This window comes from Sparus aurata, chromosome 18 (genome assembly GCF_900880675.1).
Source record: "Sparus aurata chromosome 18, fSpaAur1.1, whole genome shotgun sequence".
Lineage (NCBI taxonomy): Eukaryota > Metazoa > Chordata > Actinopteri > Spariformes > Sparidae > Sparus > Sparus aurata.
In genome coordinates, this window is record NC_044204.1 from 32359607 (window position 1) to 32380029 (window position 20423).

Sequence of the window (20423 nt, forward strand, 5' to 3'; positions counted from 1 at the left end):
ATAAAAAGATTGAACCAAAACAAAATGATTCATTCTGAATAACTTGCATAACCTTCTTGCAAGCATCTGTTCAACAGTTCAGACTCGCTCGAGGGCAAGACAGTTGTTTTGTTTTGTTAGATATAACTGTCTTTGTGCATGAGCATTCAGTATCTAGGTTAATTGACTGAACGAGTACTGTGGGTGCAGTAGGCACAGCTGTGACCTCAGAATGAAAGTGTGTGTGTGTGTGTGTGTGTGTCTGTGCGTGTGAGTATGTCTGATGGTGTGTCTATATGTTGGGGAGTATCCTGCTGCGGTCATATGAACATCAATGCCTCCTCGCTGCTGCACAGTTCAGCACTCAGAGGACACACTGTACAGTGCGAGACAAAACAAAAGAAAGAAAAAGGGTGATAAAAAAGAAAAGGGGACAGTCCCTTCATGTTAAGATACATCAATTCAACTATAGACCTACATTAACAAAGGAGTAAGCTTTCCAGAGAACGCAACTTTGTTTCTTGATTTTTATTAACTCTTTTTACTGGATGGATGAAACGGACTTCCTGTATTCTGTGCAGGCAAACTGAGCCTACAACTTCTGCAAACATCGGAGGCGCAAAGCAAACACTGTGCACGACACAACACTATATAGAGCCGATGTATCTGTGTCCATACTGTCTGCAGTCAATGAGGAACATGATATGGTAGCTGGGATGCAAAGGTTGTTTTAAATTGGGCATTCAAAAGTTTGTTGATTGCATTTTTATGATCGCTGACTTTGTGATTTTTTAATCAGGGTTCTGCTGACGTGTGCGCCTTAAAGAAACCACACGACAAACACTTCTGTAACACACTGTATATATTTAAGCTAAGGGCTGGGTTTAAATTCCTGATTCAAATCAATCTTCATTTGGACGATCCGCTATTGATTCATGAAATCTAGAGACTGATCTTCTAATATATGCCTTTCATGTGGACGCCTGTTAGGATTCAGAAAAACATCAGCCGAGTGCCAAATACAGGTAGATTTTCCATTTTGGTGAGTAAATCTCTACAGGCTGTCCAGCACAGTGGATATGGATAAATGTTTGTAAGAAACCAGTCATGGGATTAAAAACTCTTCTAAGAGTCTCTACCGCCTTTCGGTGTCATTTACGCTGTTTCTGTCCTCTGCTGTCTGTCTGCGTCAGAGCTTCACACACAGCACAGAGACTTCATGGTGCATTCAAGTGCACTTGAACACAGAAATCTACACTCGAATGGCCATAAAGGTTGTTGTTGCTTTGTTGATACTGAAATCGTAACAACATCCTATTCATCGCTCCATAGGCAGATTTCACCGACAAATCTCTGAGACCATTTAATCCTATCTTGAATGCAAACATTAATATAATTGATAATGCACCAGGTTAGAGGGTTCCTTGTACAATTTACAGCACCAGTTCTTTCAGTACTTGTAATCAAATTGAATTGGGACCCTCTCAATTGGAATCTATTCAGTAAATCAGTGGCAGTGACCAGCTCTATTTCAGCCACAAAGCTAGTATAGGCTGACACTCGGAGTAATGAAAGGTCCTACTGGTTTTAAAAAATCAAATCAAAGTCTCTTTCACGCTGAAAGAGAGAAAACAAGAGTGAAACAAACACCAAGAAGAATCAAATCATAACAGATACGAGTCTTACCAGATCTTCAATGAACTCTTTGACAGCAGCCACCACCAGGATGAAGAGCAGCGGCACCAGAGTGGTCCAGCGACCAGTGGGAGACACATCTGGGATTTGCTAAAAGAAACACAAGAAGGGAAAATTAAGTCACTTGGCGAGTTTTTTTTCAGAATATTGCAGAAGCTGACTTATCAATTTCTGGGTGCTTTCATGGCTCAAAATAAGGCAAAAGAAGTACTTCCACTACACCAAACTCGCCCACCACGCCGAGGTTTTACATAACATTAGATTGAGAGTTGTGGACATTTTATGCACAGGATCTGTTGTTATGAATAGTGTCAAAGGGTTATGGACTGAGGAAACTTAAAGGAGGTACTCCCGGCACAAACAACTTTTCTTGGCACTTTCTTCTTGCTCTCCCTGCCTCTGAACGTCTAACTATTGGGCTATTTTAAGTGCTTCAAAATTAATAGTCAAATACCGGCGTAATTAAAGCCGAGAGAGAGCCACAGGAGACGGCCGCTGCTAAACTGCTCGAAGGAAACTTGAACGAAATAGATCTCTCATCTCCCTCATCTGCATAGATGTTTTATTCAAGGTCGCAGCATCGACAGGGCAGGTAATGAAGATTCACACTGGCTGCTTTTCAAAGCAGATACTTCAAGGTCACCGGATAGAGCCCTTTCCCATCCTCGGAGCACTCATTAACGAAGGCCGGTCTGTCATCACGAGCGTAGGTAAAGACGGGATCGAGTTCAACGCAGCCTTTCTTCTGTGATTATTTAGTGTTTTCTGCAAAGCATTAAACACCTGATATATGGACTCCTTTGAACTGTGTAGTAATGATTGGGAGTTGAAGCTTTCACTGTTCTTAAGAGGGATCAATGTTGACCTACAGTTTACAGGCAAACTCGCTCAGTCTTTCTTAGTCTTTGCTAGTATGTACCAATCACAATATTGGCAGTATCCCCAAGATCTGCGGACGCAGCAACAAAAATGATAATCAGCTCGACGGCTCTCTGCCCAGGTATAGTTTATTTCTTGTACAGATTTCTTGCTAAATATCTAAACATCACCTCTGCTTTTCTACTTGTGGCTCCTCATCAGCCAGACTATTTGAGTGTGTACAGTTTCTTTACTGCAGTGTAGAGGCAGTGGTGCAGTGAAGGCTAGAATACAGCCATCCACAGCACCCCATGCATTTCCAAGGCATGTAATATGCAGTATACTGTGGTGAGCCTGCAGGCAAATCTACTGTAGTTTCCTTTTAAAGGAGGAACGCATAGTATTACATGTATTATTCATTATCAGTCTATATAAAGTACTGTGTCTATGTGTGTGTGCCCGTGTGTGTGTTTGTGTGAATGAGCTTGTCTGTGTGTGTGTATATGGAATTACAGACATGACCTTTTGAAATGATGTCTAGGTCATGGCAAACAGTAAAAGAAGGCCACCTGCATACTAATGGGACTGAAGCTAAAACTGCAGCTAAGATGAGCAGTGATTTAACATTTATAAGGTAGTTTGTTAGTAACTGTTGTATTCAAAATCCGCGTGACAGAAACTGCAGCTGCATCTTACCTGCAAGAGCGCGATGAAGAGAAAGAAGGCATTGGCTGCCCTCCTGAACTGCGAGTAGAGGAAGCGGGGAAGGAAGGTGAGGACATTATATTTGGCCGTGCTGAAGACGACATCGAGCAGCAGACAAGGCCACGGGTGGACGAGGGAGACGGGAGAAAGAGAGGGAGACAAATGGTTAGTTCACAACGTCTGAGTGGTAGTTTTTACACTATTGACATTCAAAATGCGAACAAAAATGGGTCTGAGCATAACTTGGGTCACGTATTATCTGTCTCAGAAAATATCCCAATATCATTATATTACACATTCATTACCAACTGTGACAGCATCAGCTGTTAATGCTTCACCTTGTGTGTTTTGTGTGTGTGTCATAATGGGAAAATGTGGTCCTGGAATGATCACAAAAGTGTTTTGAAGTATTTCAGAAGGTGTTCGTCTGTATGTCTGGCCATATGTCTGTAGGCAGATTTTGTCAACACGATAGCTTGACACAACCATGAAAGATGCAATTATGACACTTAATAGGTTTGTAGTTGATATTGAAAAAAAAGCGTAGCCTCAAAAAAATAGCGTAGTAATGAATACAACTACTACAATAAAGAGAGATGGGCTGACAGACAGACAGATGGACAGACAGACAGATCTAATAGTAAAACTCTTTTCAGATGGTGGACCCTGAGACAAAGCCCGATCAAACTGGGGTCCATGGTCTCATTTGTGTTTAGGGGGTCCTTGAGATGAAAAGGTTTGGGAGCCACTGCTGTAGATAAGCAAATGTACATGGTATGATAACAGTCACTTTTCTCAACCCATTCATTCAAGTCCTTTCTGTTGCAGAGACAGGTTTATGTGTGTGACACTGATGAGCAGCGGAGCCCGGTGGACTCAATGATCGTAAAGAATAATTAGGAGGAAGAAGGGAGCTTGCAGAGGGTGTAAAGAACTCCTGGCAGTCGTGAGCTATGTTGCCTGTGTTGCAGTGGGGATGGAGGGGGGTTGTCTGATGGTAACGGTGGTATATCGAGGCTGGTGGAGTCGAGAGTCCAGGCCTCCAGCAGTCTGATTTACAGCTATGTTAAAGGGCCAGTCAGAACAGCAACTTTGGGGGAACATACACGCGGTGATGTATGCCCAGCCACCGGCGATGCTTTGCTTACTCACGCGGGCAAAAAAGCCGTTGGACATACATAAGCAGGATATCAGGGTATAGCCTCGAACTCATCTAAAGGGGGCTCGGCATATGGAGGTAATTTTATTCCTCTTACACTGAATCACATGCGACAAATATATCAGCAGTTTTAACCCGTAGCAGGTCCACGAGCACGTAAAGAAACGGCAAAATAGCACTGAATTGAGTTAAAAAAGAAAAAAGAGCTTTACATTCACTGTCGTCCTGGTCGCCTGGTACAATGAGTCTGCTCATGGTGAGTGAGAGGGACAGAGTGGAGGCGAGTGAGTAAGAGCAAGGCATTGTTCTGACAGCAGTACAATGTAACACCAGCCTCACAGAGGAGCCTGACGAAGAGCCTCGTCAGAACATGGGTCAGCAAAGAACCGGCTTTCTTCCATTCAACAAAGTCTAGTCTTTAGTCTAGTCTACTGTTTTTTTATTTCAGCTTCTGTAAAAAGGAGTTTGATGGAGAGTTACTGAGCCAAGCTAAAGAATACATTCAGACTGAAGGAGCGTGAAAAATGGACGTAAAAACAAGTCATACTAATTTAAAATCACGTCAAGAAAGTGGTTTGTAATATCGACATGGAACTAACTTCCTTATGTTTTACTGCTGAAGCTTTGAAATATATATGAAAATGTTAGGTGGACTTCTCCGGCTGATCATATAATAATCAGCTTTCAGTACAACTCCCTTGAGTTTGTGCTGAGCTTGGTAGATCTAATATAGATGGATCGCAATCATTTCTTTGCCCAGACCACTTGGAACTGTTTTTTTCCAGCCTTGTTTTAATTGTTTTCTCTCTCTCATTATTGGACTCACTGTAATGAGGGCCAGCCCTCAATGATTCTGGAGTTTAAATAACAACAAATACAAATAAAAAAATACATTTACAAATGTTACGACTGGTTTTACAGCAAGAAAATATTTTACTTTGGTAACTGTGCGTCCATGTGGTTTGAATTCACCTCTTTCCAGCAGGTTACTTCAAGTTGACCATTATCGTGCTTCTCTCAGGTTCACAAATTCAGGTGGAAAGTTAAAGTGTGCAGGTTTCCTGTCAGTCTCACGTCTCTGTCTTGGATTGTATTACTGACAGAACAAAACCTGATACCACAGATTGATTCCATTCAGGTTTGAATGCTCATCCTAGTGGTCAAATGGTCAAGTTTGAAGTTTTCACCTTGAATTTTGTTGTATTAATTTGCTCAACTTCAGTTCGATGGTTTTCCAAATGAAACATTTGAATTCTTAGAATTCAGCAGTAAATAAATGTCAGGTGCTTTGCTGCTTATAAAGTTCGAATGATTTACAACCTCTTTGCTTTCATGTTTTCTTCTTTTAGCTGCTTCACCAGCAGATGATTTGTTTCCATCCCGCTGGCGAACTGGGCCCTGCCCAACCCAGCATGGAAATCTGATTTCTAAGATCCTCATATTTGATTTGGCAGAGGCTTTTCATACCGGACGCCCTTCCTGACGCAACCCTTCTCATTTATCCAGGCCTGGGACCGGCAATTAGGAGAGCACTGGCTTGGTTAAGTGTCTTGGCCAAGGAAACATGTGGACAGGAGGCGATGGGGATCAACCTGTCGACCCTGTGATCAGTAGATGACCTGGTCTAACTCCTGAGCCACAGCCGCCACTTTCCTGAATGTGTCTGCCTGGTTAATGTGACAGCAAGCAAAGATGCAGTACGTGTGTCTGTTCGTATGTCAGTGAATGTGTGTGTGTGACATAATACATTCTCCTCTCGTGAAAGTATTGTTGTCATATTTCCCCCCTTTTAATTCTGCTGTAGATCTGATTAGATCATTTTAATGTTTCGGTAAAGAAGTCGACTACCTGTTGAGAAATGCTTTGTCATACATCATTCAAAGCCCATAACAACAACATGAGTGCATTCACGTTAAGTACTGCTGAGCCCCACTGGGTATTAGACAGTAAGTGCCTGGTAGAGCTAATGCATACTGTAGTTACTGCCTCAGTCTATCTCCTGAGATACAAAGAAACCGTACTGGTGAAGTTCAGCCTAAAGGCCTGGGCTTCATCATTTCTATCTTTATCTTCTTCGCTCCACCTTTGTTTCTGATCTCATGTGTTAGTACAGTAAACACTGTCCTGTCATACTCTAGTTACTTCTGTATACTGCGGCAGGGCAAGATGAAGAGCTCATTTAACACTCTGCTTCACGGATGATTATGGACCTTCCTAAAGATCAAGACGATATTTAGAGAAGCGCTTCCTCGCAGATATCCACATTACAGCCATGCGACAACGATCAGAAGAACTTGTAACATTATCTATTGGCTTTTCCACCACAGCAGAAGGGCGTTGACGTTACAGGAAGTCATTATAAATACCTGTTTTAGTTTGTTTTGTATGTGAGTTTTGCTTAACTTGAGTCAAGGTAAACAGCTGTCAACAAAACATTTGACATGTCAGAGTGTTTGGAAAGTCTTTTATCTTTTAGCCCCTCCTTGTACTGACACCTCACGTCTTGTCAGTCAAAGTCAAACATCCAAAACCTACTTGAAACACCGATCTGTCCCTGTAGTTTGATTTAAATGCAATACAAATTATAGCGCTCAAACTGTTGCAAAATCAATAACTTTGTTAAGGTTGTTTTCCATTTGAAAGGGGAAGGTCACTGATATAACATATCATCACACACAAAAACCTTGAGGAGGGGCGACAGGTTATAGAGATGTTCTGAACAATGGCCATAAAACTGCCATGATAAGTAATGACAGCCTATTGTGTTTAAATAACTAGGTCATAACCCACCCATGGGTCATGGTTGGCACTGAGGCGGCTGCCTGGTGCCAGAAACAAATGTTAACCAGATGAAAACAATCACAGTAGAAAAGCCTGAAACCCCACAGCCTCGGCACAAAGCTGTGTGCTACTTTGAAATCAAGATTATTTATTCATTCTTCAAGTTTAACTGCAGTGTTACAAAAAACACTGTCAGATATTCTTATACTCGAGGAACATTTGGTCTGACTTTTCAGAACTTAGGGATCACACAAACAAGTCACAGTTGGTATTTTTTTTTGTATTTCTCAACCTACTGTAACTGAAAATAGGCTTTTGTTGCTGCAGACATGTTCGTGCAACTGTAAACAAACATTTAACAGCAACAGAAGACAAAACAAATGTGAAGATTAAACTGTCGTTCAGCAAAAACAGTCATTCTCCTGCAGAAGATAGTTAGGCTACAACATCTGGAAGTGTCGAGACAGAATCGCACATGCACAGAGAGAAACCGTCACTGCTTTGAGTCCCTAGTATCACATTGTAACATATCTCGAATTCTATTTTTCTCATTAACTTTACACTGACTGTGATTTTCATTTTATAGATATAGTAAGAGAACTGTTGAAATGTCATACAGCAGATCAAACAAAGCTTACATATGTCCAAAAAAAAGGATAAACTTAATGGACACTCATATAAAGTACACTGGTTGGTCTCCGCCAGCTGAAGGCCAGCATGTGTTGGCAGCATATTCAACCACAAAGGAGATAATCAAATCAACCAAGGCCGTCAGCTGACCACTGAACTTCACAGATTCAGACAGTTCATTTGCACGGTGTTGATAATATCTTCTTTGTGGTTCAAAAACATCAAAATATGCACAGATGTCTATGTGTGGTGACTGTATGGTCGAAAAAGGTGGTTTGATAATGTCTGACTCAGATTTGAAGGGTGATAATATAGGTCTCCCCTTGTCTAACAAAGCAAACACGACAGCAACCACAATTTGCATAGTCGAGCGACTCGCTGGACCAGTAACCTGTCCAGTGACCTCCTGTTCAGGGTGTGTCTGTCATTGTAGACCTATATAAAAGAAGTTCTGCGACTAACCAGTTGGCTGTGATGGTAAATTTAGCTCTGCTGTGTGTGTGTGTGTGTGTGTCAAGTACACAGTCAGGTTTTTCTTTATGGTGTGTCATTAAAATGAAAAGCTTACATCGCGTAATAACGTTTTAAAGATCAGGTTCATGTGGTTTGATGACTCAGGCTAATGAAGGTACTCTACTCGGACAATTATACTAATTTTGCGAGTAATCGAATTTAATGTGCATGTGGTTCAACTTTAGCTTGAGTATAGCTGTCCACATCTCAGTTTAGTCAGAATTACTTGACTTAGATAGGACCAACATCCAGGTCACTACTGATACTGTACACAACATATCGCAATTATTTTGACAGACGTTACAATTGTGATATGATTTGTATCTCTACTGCACAACAGCACTTTTTCCGTTTTGTCACATATCTTCTCAAATTTGGATATTGTATTGGCCACATTGCACATTGAATTCCATTTGTTTGTGCCCGTGTCTTTCTGTGTCTATGCATGTCTAACAGGACATATGATACCCGCATTTCATGGATACACATCGGTAAAATGGTTTGCACAGCCACTCCTGTTTGCTATAGGACAAGTTGTCAACATCTCAGACATTAACATTGACATTACAACCAGTTCAGCTGAATAAACAGTCCACATTCATGCAAAACAGTGAGAGCTGGGTGGCTGTTGTGAGGCAGGAGTCACTTCTGTGTACAGAACAGTGACATATTGTGCAGGCAGTGATGCTGCAGCGGGAGAAAGGGACCTGTGAAGGTTCAGGTTCAGTCCGATCCAAATGTGTAGGGTCTGAAACAAATGCAGCTTGAAAAGGCATTAAAATACAAGCTGTGTGCTCAGACACCAGTCTGTTGCAGTCTCTAAAAAACTGTACTGCAAGCATTCAAACTTTTATGCATACTTCTGTTAACTTTTAATAAGACTGGGATGTTAAGTACAGTATCAGTATCGGATCTAAAGTCCGTCAAGCAAAGTACTTGTAACTGATTAAAGTGGGGGGTCATATAGCTACAGACATTATTAATGCTCTGATATTCAGATCAGTCAAAGTCGGGAAGTCTCACACAATGATTTATTCCTGATAATGTTGCTGGCCCCATTTTATGACATTTTTGTATTAACAGCATTAGCATTAGCCAAACTGGGCTAATGTGACATTTTTACTTAATTTTCCCATAAGGGCAGACCACCCATTGAATTAATGACCACCTCCGGTAAGGTCAAAAAGCCTTTATACACTTATTTAAAAAATATGCAAAGGTGCTCTTTAACCACAAAGGCCATATTATATACACTTCTCTGGTACAATAAAATTCAACCAACAACCATCCGGTGCTACAAATAGTGATGCAGCAATGAACTGGTTTAAAAATGTCACAGTTCTGTAACCATAAAGCCTCAGCTATACCAAGAGAGCAGGAAAGTTAGCATTGCGCTGTTCATAAACCAACTGTCAGCAGCACAGCTATCTAATTATATCCAGAAAGAAAAGTTAATGTTAATAACAACTCTAATGTCATATCTATCCCACGAAACATACAAGCTTAAGAAAACTACTAAAAAGAGGTAGAATCAGCATCCGTTTTCTCAGCTGCTTGCGTCTGTTATTTGTGCGGTCGATACATGAAGCTGATACGCACTTTTTTTAATCTAACAATACTTTTCAGTTTAAAGCTGTGTCTGTGTAAGCACATGCATATCTCGAGCTGCTCATGCAGCACGAATGCCAACAGTAATATTCCTTGACAGGAGACGACCTGACCCAAAGAGCCTGACCTTTAATGCTAAAAGCGCTGCACTCCTCCAAGAGGAACAACTGGATAAAAAGGGCAGTCTGGTATATGTGGAGTTAGGCGCCACTGGTGATACAAATCTTGCCGGTATTTATCAAATATCATAGGCTGAGGGTGCTGTCATGGTCATTCCCCATCAAAACAACTGCACCGTATTGTACAGTAAAGTAAGGTTCTAAAGAAGGTTGATTACAAGATTTTTAAGTTAAATAGAACGTATATAGTTGCTTTTGAGGCACACCAGAGAAGGAGAGAGCACAGTCTCTGAAAAGTTTTCTCTTCACATCATGTTGCTCAAAAGGTTCTCTAAATGGATTCTGACTTCTCAAGATTGTTTGCAATCAGGAGATTCTCCCCAGGCTGACATTTAAATAGCAGCCACACAGACTAGACATGCTTTAATTCTACTGTTTTGCTTCTGACTCTGAAGGTTAACGTGGGGTTAAAGGCAAAGTGGCAAGTTATGCTGCAGGTCACCATGAAAAGCACTGATGGCCTCTGGGTTGCCATTACAGAGGCAAAAATAGCAGCGATTCACACAAACAGGAAAGATCCTTGAGAGAATACAACTTCCAGTGTGAATTTTTAATGCAGCTAGAGTTAACTGTAATTTTAAGTGACATGGGAGAAGCTTCTTCATGTTGCATAATTACACTGGGGAAATGCTGGACGGATGGTGAAAGAGTTCCGCCCTCTGGGACTGCTACGAAGTTTATAAGGGCTAACAAAAACAGGAGCCTGAACTCATCGGCTGAACATTTAACCTCTCTATGTTGTTTATGCTGTCGCCATCTTAACTTGTGAATCTTATAGAGGATGTATTGGATTTGTCTTCTGAAGGCAGGACTTCTTCAGGTGTGTTGCTTCCTCAGCGTTGTGAGGAAAAATACAGAGTTTGTCCATGCTGACTCTAAATGTGGGGGCGTGTGGGCAACAAAATACCTATTTCATGGTATGACGATGACGATTAACATGTTGTGTACATTTGCTTATCTACGGTATCTAATTCTACTGTATTAGCATTGACATAAATATGTATATTACAAGTATATTTCAAGGTTTAAATCTGTCAGGACATAATATTTTGTGAAAATATAATCAGGCCCTTTATACTTAATCTAAAAAGACTTCTGTATTTAACAAACAATGTTTGTGTGTAAGATGGTTATCGTACTGTAAAACTCATACAGCTGCAATCAATATGTGCAACCCAAGAATTAAGTTCACACTTCCATAACTACAACATCTACTTACCTGACTCGATTGCTGCAGAACTTGGTGAACTGCGGCTGGTTGATGTGGATCAGCCGGGCGTCCTCTTGGTCAGCTAAGGATGTCTTTTCGGATGCGTCTTCTGTCTTTTCATATCCTGCAGCGTGGGAGACAAGACAGTGGATAAGACACAAAATCTACCATGAGCACAAACAAAAAGTAAGATGAAAAGGCGTTTTGAAGTATTGAGTTGGTGCGTGTCTGGAAGTCCCCAAAGGAGTCTTTGGAGTCTGTAAGAGGCGAGTCAGTACTTTAAACACTCTCGACAGTGAAAACTCAGGAGACCCCGGTTAACCTTGATGCTTTAGAGGCCTTAAATATACATTTTTCCACAGATCAATATTTTCATACTTTTCCACTAAATGTTACGTACTGAAAAGTGTGTTCAGCTACATTCCAAAGCCTTTATTTTATTGTGTAAAGTGTGTGATAGAGAGTACAATGTATTTGTCACTGTAATAGGTTACAATCGCTGCAGCCCACACAATACATTAAGGAGACATTTGTAATTATCTGTATGATACACTTCCCTCTGATAGCAGTATAATACTCAAATTAGTATCTTAATGGAGTCAGAAGGTGCTCTGGAAACTACAACAGTGGGTTTGCCAAATGACGTTGGCGATACCGCCTCCGCAGTAAAAATGCCAACTTAGGGAAGAACCCTGGAAATCACCTGGATTCTGTTAACAGCCTGACTCATACAAAGAAACACATCTAATTATCACTATTCTGACATCCCTCAAGTTGCCTACATGACATTTTGACTAGCATCTTTATAAACTTTAATGAATACCCTAGCCAAAGCGAAATGCCTTCGTTACGTCCAAATCATTCAGTAGACGTCCATATCCGATTACTTTGTGCACTTCTCAGCGACTGCCCCCGAAAGCTTTCCATTTGTTCCTGGAAATGTGTTGTGTGATTAAAGCTGGGAACTTCCCGTTGAGTGACATCCTGCTGCAGATCGGACTTATCTGTTATCTGGAGCGATGTGGTGACTGACAGAGGTACAGTACGTGCAGGGCCTTGATTCACTGCAGTATCATACAATGAGCGGGTAAAGAAACAACTTGACCCGAAAACTGATACCCAGTCCGACTTTGTTTCAAGTCCAAACCATATACATACAAGAACAGCTTAGACATTCCATTCATCCTGACTCAAATGTTATGTCTTACTCTGAGAGCTACATAAAACAGAACGTTTAACTGACAGAAGCATGCATTCACTGGTAAAAAAAAAAAAAAAGATAAATTAAAAACTCTTCTTGGATGGATAACACTTTTCTCTCCATCTCTGGAAGAGGCAGCACCGCTCTGCACCCACAAAGTTCAACTAGGTGGGATGGAGCTACTTTGGCTAAATCAATACATCAAAAGAGGGCTGTGAGTAGGTTGCAGAGTTGCTGAGGTATGTATTTCTCCCTATTTTCTTTTTAATCCAAACCACACACAAATATTAAAAAAAAAAAATGTTATCAGCAAGATGTATTTTATAGAACATCCCAGACGGCCACCATGTCCTGTTTCTCTCCATGCTGGACACAGGTGGGTCATGAAAAAAGGATGTCAGGGGATGTTGCAGGAACAACTCAAAGGTCTAGCTTGAAGCTGCTTACTGCAGTGGAGAACTGAAAACACACCAAAACCTCTCGACTGAACAAAGCGTGTCTCTCAAAGGTGAACAAAGATGTACATGGACTGGAATGGATGTACACGATGCCGGTTTAACTCTACACATTTTTACTAAATCATGGTTTAATCTTTAAGTACTTAATTTGATAATTCCTCAAAAATCTGAACATACATATTGCACATTTTACCTTGAGGTGAGTAATTGGTTGATTAATTATCTTTAAATATCATTGCAGCCGTTTATAAACCAATTCACGGCACTGTACAGACACTTGGGGTGATATTGAAGGAGCCGTTTCAGGCAGTGATATTATATTTGGGTAAAACATTCACTTTTTGAAAACCTTGTCAAATATTATGTCTAAAAGCAAAGTGTGTCATCTCTCCCACTTAGCTTGTCATTCAAAGCAACTAAAACAAAAGATGTAGTTTGATGTAGTCCTGAAGTAGCGTGGGAGAGCCGATGCAGTCATTGTTGAACAACCACAGACATGCTCACCCACTTCTTTCATCGCTCTCTGATGGTGGCAGGCGACCACATGCAATGCACTGTTACCTTGAGTAAAAGTATTGATTTCTCTGGGTTTGGACACTGATAGGAACATTTGGAATAACACACTGTAAGCACATAATTCACCAAAATATATCACAAAGTTCAAATTTTATTGCGGAAAAGTTCAAATATCAATAACACATGGGTGTCATCAAGGAGAATAAGGGCTGGATAATACTTTGAGGTACTCGGTTTGGTCTTTGGGCAGAAGATTCTGATGTAATTTGGCATTACCGATATTGAAAACAGAGCTGAAATGAATAGTCAATTAATTGAAATATAATTAGCAATCATTTAGTAAATCGATCCACCTACTGAGTCATTTTCCAAGCAAAAATAAGGAGAAAATTTAGAGATTGACTAATATTATTGTTTCAGGGCTTATACAGATAGCAATTATTAGTAATCAAGGAGGCTGATAAGTGATATTTGGAGCTGATATACATTTGCAGTAAAACTGAAAATCTTGGTGTCAAGATAACGGTACTCTACTGTACTTTGCTTGAGTAGTTCCATTTTCTGCTACTTTATTTTTTCACTCCACCACATTTATTTGATAGTTAGCTGATTTGGATATTTTTGGACACGTAGAAAATCCAATAGTGTTGTGAGCAGGACATTGAGTAAGAGCACAGAGTGGTGACTACACACAGAGAACAGACGCTGCATCACAGCCAAAGTATTGCATTTTTAAGATTCATTTATTTTCCTGGCAAACAGACGAAGAAAACGCTGCTTTCTCATATTCAATCGCAAACTAGATAAGATAAACTGGAATACTGAGGAATCCAAACAATGAATCATTTAATCACTGATGAAAGTAATCATTAAGTTGCAGTCCTAACTGAAAGTCAGGATCACTGCCGACATTTTGTTTGCCTCTGTTTGAAACTGACTTCAGGTGCATTTGGAGCTGGAATATCAAACACACATACAGAGGCAGAATCGACGGGGATCATCTTGTTTGTAAGATGAGAAATGGTAAAAAACAGTCCCCGAGGTTCACATTTCCCTTTCCTCGTGTTTTAATTGATATGTCTAGATTACTGCCCTCAGCAGTGCCAAGAGAGCACTACTGTAAAACTCTTAAGTCAACAGTATTTCCACACTCTCAAGTTGCAAACATGTGACCCAGTGGGTGCTGGGTGGCCTTCCCCTGCATGCAGTAGTAGTGGTGGCAGGGGTTATGAGGTAAGGGCAGGCGTAGCATTGCTTCCACAACTACACATAAACCCTGGAGTTTAAAAATGGAAAGAAGAGCCATTCCGGGGCACGGAGGGAAGCTGCCCGTCTGAAACATCAACAACAACAAAACGCAGTGTCATGAGTTACTGTAACCGGAGCCCCTGCCGGATATGCACCAGTTGCAACCTGCCCCCTCCCCCGTCTGCCTACAGTATTTCCTTCATGTCATGTCAAGTCAAGAGGAAACAAAGACGAAGGCTGACACAGTTTCAACGTCATGTTACAACTTTCTTTTCCCCTCTCCCTTATTCTCACCTTACTCCCAGCACTTTCTCACTCACGTTACACAAACCCTGAACCTTAAATTACAGCTCTTGTTATTTTAATGATCCACTTGGCTTAGCACAGAGGATTACTGAGGAGTGGCTGCCAAACCTTCCTTCTTTCCACCATCATCTACTGATAGTTTTTCTCCTTAGTGTGTGCTCTTGGGCTAAAAATAACTGGCCCCCTGCAGTCATTTGGGCTGGCTATCCCAGCCTGGTTATGCAAGACGTCAGATGAGCAGAGGTGGTTTATTGGATTAACGTGGTGGCAAAAGGGTGTGTGGATCCAGGGAGCAACAGGAGGATTAAAGAGTGGTGCCTGCTCCTTAAGTAGGGAAACTTCCTACTATGATGCCTGAGATTATCACATGCTCTGTTTAGGTAAAGGACCAATATAGCTTAGATATAAGATGTAGTCAACTTGAAGTTAAAGAAAGACCCCTCTTTTTTGTATAAAGTGGGAACAGGGTTGGTCAGAAAGCAAGAGAGGTTGGTTGTTTTTGAATTGAGATGATATGTAAGATATAAAAAGAGAGACTTGCGAGATTTTCACTATAATCAATTCAAAAAACACTTTTCAGAACTGTGCAAACACATTGTAACAGGGTTTAATCTTTCACACATAATAGCGCACTGGATGAAATTGAATTTTTGAATAGTGGCATCTTAATGGGCTCTGAATGTATCCCTAGGAGAAGTATAAAAAGGCACTTTCAGGCCGGGGAGGATTTACAGAAACATGACCTCACACTGCATAAAAAAACCCTCTAACACACACTAAAATCTGGTTTCTGTCTTCAGTGAGAAAGAGTACAATCAGCATCCATTTCCGGGTCGAATGATTCATCAGCAGTTATGGGTATTTATCAGTTCCAGCTCCAATCAGCAGTGAAACTTGGAACCCTGGTGGACATCCTTATGTTCGTCCCTACATTTTTTACATTTCTCAAAGAACTGCAGCTTCTCCAATTTAGATACTGCACTTAGCCATATTGAGATTTCGATAATATTCTGATTTGATTCTGATTTCTGATTGCTTGTGTCCATGTCTGTCTGTGTCTATGCGCGTCTCAGTTGTCCACTCAAGACTTAAAGTAAAGAGGAGATAACTTCCCTACTCCTTGGATGTCAGTGCGTCTAGCCTCTTCAACCTAAAATTAAAAAACAGACTTTGCAGCCAAGAGCTGGTGACACTGAGTGGACAGGTGGTTGGGAATGAGTAACAGCACCGAGCAAAGGTGAGCGAAAGGACATTATCTCGAAGGCATGCTACCACACTGAGGCCGGATGAGGCAATTTAAGTACAGCAAGAAATACTGTGACACAGTTGCAGCATCAGTAAGACCACAGAACACAGCATCAATGTCACAGAAATGGAAAAACATTTCTGGCAGTATTTTTATTCTAAGTGATTTTCCTCGGGGCGCCCTGGTGGCCTCGGGGTCAAGGCGACTGCCAAAAATCGCAGCATCACAAGTCCGTGTCTGGCAGGAAACCGTGACTGTGTGTCAATCCCTATCTCTCTCTGCTTGTTTCCTGTCATATCCACTGTACGCTGTCTAATGCAGTGGCTCTCACAGAAGTGTCTTTCATCACACACATTTTAAAGCAAAATACTTATCAGATGGTGGATGCCTGGGACAAAATCATGTCAAATGGGGGTCCCTGGTTTAATTTCTGTCAGATCAGGGGTCTTTGACATGAGAATCACGAGAACAACTGCTGTAGTTTTTGCTGCACTGACGTATGGCCAGTGTTCTTAGAATACATAAACCTCCTGTTCCATTACATTTCAATAGTAACCAAATAATTTTAAGTGCGATCTCATCTTACACAAACTAAGGCACAAACCCAGCAAACAATGAAAGTCAGGAAACAAAATCTTTAAGAAGCCTGGGTGATCAAAGAATTAGTGTCTACAATGACAAATGAAAACGGGGTCTGGCGTAGCTGGTGACTGCAGCAGAAGGCCTGTGTGAAATAGCAGGCCAGAGGAGCTGGCTGAGCAGCTGTGATTGATGTTGTGTCTCTGTGTTCTGAATGAGCCCTCGCAGCAGGAGCCGGTGTGCTGGGGTAGGCCAGGTGCTGCAATGCACCAGTTGCAGCTGGTACTGCTACTGCTTAACTTAGTTCCTTTGCTCTCTCTGTTCAGCAGCCTTGACATAAGTGCTTGTGCACTATGTTTAAGTAAGAGATGTGGAGAGCAAATACCCATTGTGTCGAACATGCAAATATGCTGTCTATATTTATAGAACACAGGTATGTTCCTAACAAAGGTGGAACATACCACACCTTTGTGTTGTTATTAGATATTTCATCTGACAAGACAATAGAGCTGGGTGATATATTGATATTTTATATTTAATGGCTGCATTACAATCAATTGATGTAATTTTCCGAACTTACCAGAGCGGTAAGTTCATATGAGACTTCAAATTATTGAGATATACTTTCTGTGTCGCGATATAGCCCAGAAATATTGCCATATTTTTTTAAGGCCATATCACCCCACCCTCCAAAGCAGCTGTTTGAATCGAAGGATCAGAAAATAGATTGAAAAAAAGAGACCATGGATTAAACACTGCAGATATTTAGCTCAAAATGGAATTGGCTTTGTATCATTTCTGTTAAGTATCCCCTAGACCCACATATTTACAGTCTTATTAGTCTAATACAGTCAAATTACAAGCTTGATTGCAAGCTAAAAATCTCATAATCCAACTGGCAGTGACAGTGGGTAATGAAAGTGTGTCAATAGTTGCCTGTTAGCTTAACTACACTAGACAGGTCAGCCCAGTTCATATAACTAGCAATGGTGGTGTGGAAAACAGTAATGAGACACCAGAGTTTAACCCCTGTTTGAGAACATTTTGGTTTCCCAGTGGATCAGAGAAAGTACTGACAATAAACAGTGGATTGAACTTATTTGAGAACCTTTTGCTGCAGTATCAGATCACAAGTCAAAATGAATAATGCGTAACTGTTGATTGCTGCAGATATGCAACAAAAAATGAATATGTGATCCACATTCTATAGGGTTCTATAGGGTTTTGTATTTAACTTGCAACTGTAGCATAGAGCCTTTTCTTTTATTCACTCTCTTTTAGATTAAGTCCTGATCATATGAAAACAATAAAATGTTGTTCTGTTTAGGGTATAATGGGAATAATTAGCAGAGAGTGGTAGACTTGGACTGTCTTAATCTGCTGCAATACATGCCAGTGATATCTCTTTTGTTTGCTTTTGTATACTGTTATGCTATCATGAATACAGTTACTTGGTAGCAGATTTATTTCAAAAAGGGGTTTTATAAGTAGTTAGCTGAAAGTTGTGGTTCTTAAGTCTTCAAGAGCAACCTGATCTCCAGGTTTTTGAAGCAGCTATTCTCGCACACCTGATCCTATTAAAGGCTACATATTGAACACTTAAATTGGATTAGAAGAGTAAAAGCAGAGCTAGAGCCAGAAAGTGGTCAGTCGGGCTTGAGGATTTGCCAGAGAAACACTGGTCTAGTGCACTGGATCATCAGTCCTTCAGTTGAACAGGATGGAAAAAAGAAGACTTTTCTGACTGTACAGTTGCAACTCATATCAGCACAGTTTAGTGTCAAAATGCAGAGCTGTGACAGTAACAAAGGAGACCAGCTTGACATTCATGTGCACCCAACTGGTAACTGTGGCCTTCACCTAATCTAAAAGTAGCAAATAAGGCCAACCCTGACAGGCCATCAAAACAGTCTGGGTTGGGGGTGACGGGTAGGAAAATCCAGAGCCACTTAGGGTTAAGAACCAGCTCTAATGTGTCCAATCGTATGCTTGAGTTTATAACATAATTTTATCAATGCCAGCATGTTTCTTCTTGCATAACAACAATGTCCAACTTGTGTCTACGCTGCAGGAAAACTGCAACAAGAAAGAGTCATGTTGGTGAGGAAGAGACGGCCCAAAGCCTGCTTTCATTGCATGAAGAACAACAGCAGGAATTGGAATGTCAGAAAAATTATAATTTCAAGAGAGATTGGAAACAGCTGCAATATGCTGAAACATCTTTTTATATAGTGTGGGCTTAAATTCCAGGAATGCCATGTATTTGACACTGTTTGCCAACAGAGCAAAGTCCATTACAAAAAGTACATATCTTTGACTAACAAAACATAAATAAAAAAAAATTCTGTGAGTGATCATGTGCTTTGAAATAGAGATTAAGGAACCTGGCTGCCCTGTATTGATTGTGTGGAGAAACTATGCTTCCAAGGAGTTTGAGGTCACATGTTTATACACGTTGATACTCCGAGCTGATCTTACCTTTATTTTCTTCCATCTTTTTCTTTGTGTTTTGTCTATGTGTTACTTATTCTGCTTGATAATAATGCTGTAATGGTATCATGCCTTATTGTGTGCAGAACATTATTTATGTTAAAAAAAACAAAAAAGGGATGAAGAATCAGGATTTGTATCATAAAATCGTATCAATTCCGGTCGCTAATGAGAGGTGAAGAAGGCACCATCATTAAAATAGCCTTTCCCCCAGGTTTCTGTCTATAAGCATTAAAATCATCCCCCCATATCCTGCTCATTTCCTTAGTTTCTACCACACTGTGTTGATAATGTACTCAGCCACTACCACAGATGTCTCAGTGGGAACTGTTCTTAATATTCCCTGGTGGACACTGTGCATTTTCTCAGCACTAATTTCATTAACTGCAGGCATGTCACGGCTCAACTACCCTGACATCAATAAAGAGAGCAAGAATGGGAAACTGGGCGGATACTCGCTGTTATTATAATTCTTAATCTGTGTTATATTAGGCTTCATAACAACACCTTTCATCTATTAATGGGGCCACCATATTGCCCATGCTTGGTGGCTGTATGAAAACAGTGTAAGAGGCATGGAAAAAGAAGAGAGGAACGAGCGACAAGGAGCCAAATAAAGCTCAGTCGGAGTAGAGAGCAGAAGCACACAGCTCTGGAGGGGAAGCCTCTAGAGGAAGGATCAATGCCATCAAGTGTCGTAATGAGTTTGGATGCAGGCCAGATGTCAGGATTATTGCTTGTGTCAGCCAACAGACAGACGGACGGAACAATAGTCACAAGGGGGCACGTATTTTGGAGAGGGTGCCCAATGGGAAAAAACTGGACCCAGCATGGTTTGGCATCGGTCAAGGCATGCCGGTCTTCCCCGGTCTGTCTTTTTATCACTCGCTGAGTATTGTAGGTTAAAGACACTCTGAAACCATTAGGCAGGGAAAATACCATTGGTGAGTCAGAGATCTTTTTAAGGTATGTATGTCAATCAGAATAGAACACTTGTTAGCTTTCTTTTGTCAGCGCTCGTTTGTGTATATTTGTATAAAAACTAGGGCTGGGTATCACCAG

The 20423-nt window shown here is 40.9% G+C and overlaps 1 protein-coding gene across 7 annotated transcripts in view; it reads right to left on the reverse strand.

Annotated features, from left to right (window-relative positions):
- The window catches only part of atp8a1 (ATPase phospholipid transporting 8A1), a 118493-nt gene that overhangs the window by 86038 nt on the left and 12032 nt on the right, over positions 1 to 20423 (reverse strand). For all 7 annotated transcript variants that reach the window (XR_003981468.1, XM_030396704.1, XM_030396702.1 and 4 more), the window contains exons 2-4: positions 11327 to 11441; positions 3229 to 3328; positions 1666 to 1764 (exon numbers count right to left, since the gene is read on the reverse strand). Coding sequence is in view for 6 of the 7 variants with exons in the window: in XM_030396704.1 (XP_030252564.1) it covers positions 1666 to 1764; positions 3229 to 3328; positions 11327 to 11441 (314 nt within the window). In the remaining variant the exon portion in view is untranslated. The remainder of the gene's footprint in view (positions 1 to 1665; positions 1765 to 3228; positions 3329 to 11326; positions 11442 to 20423) is intronic.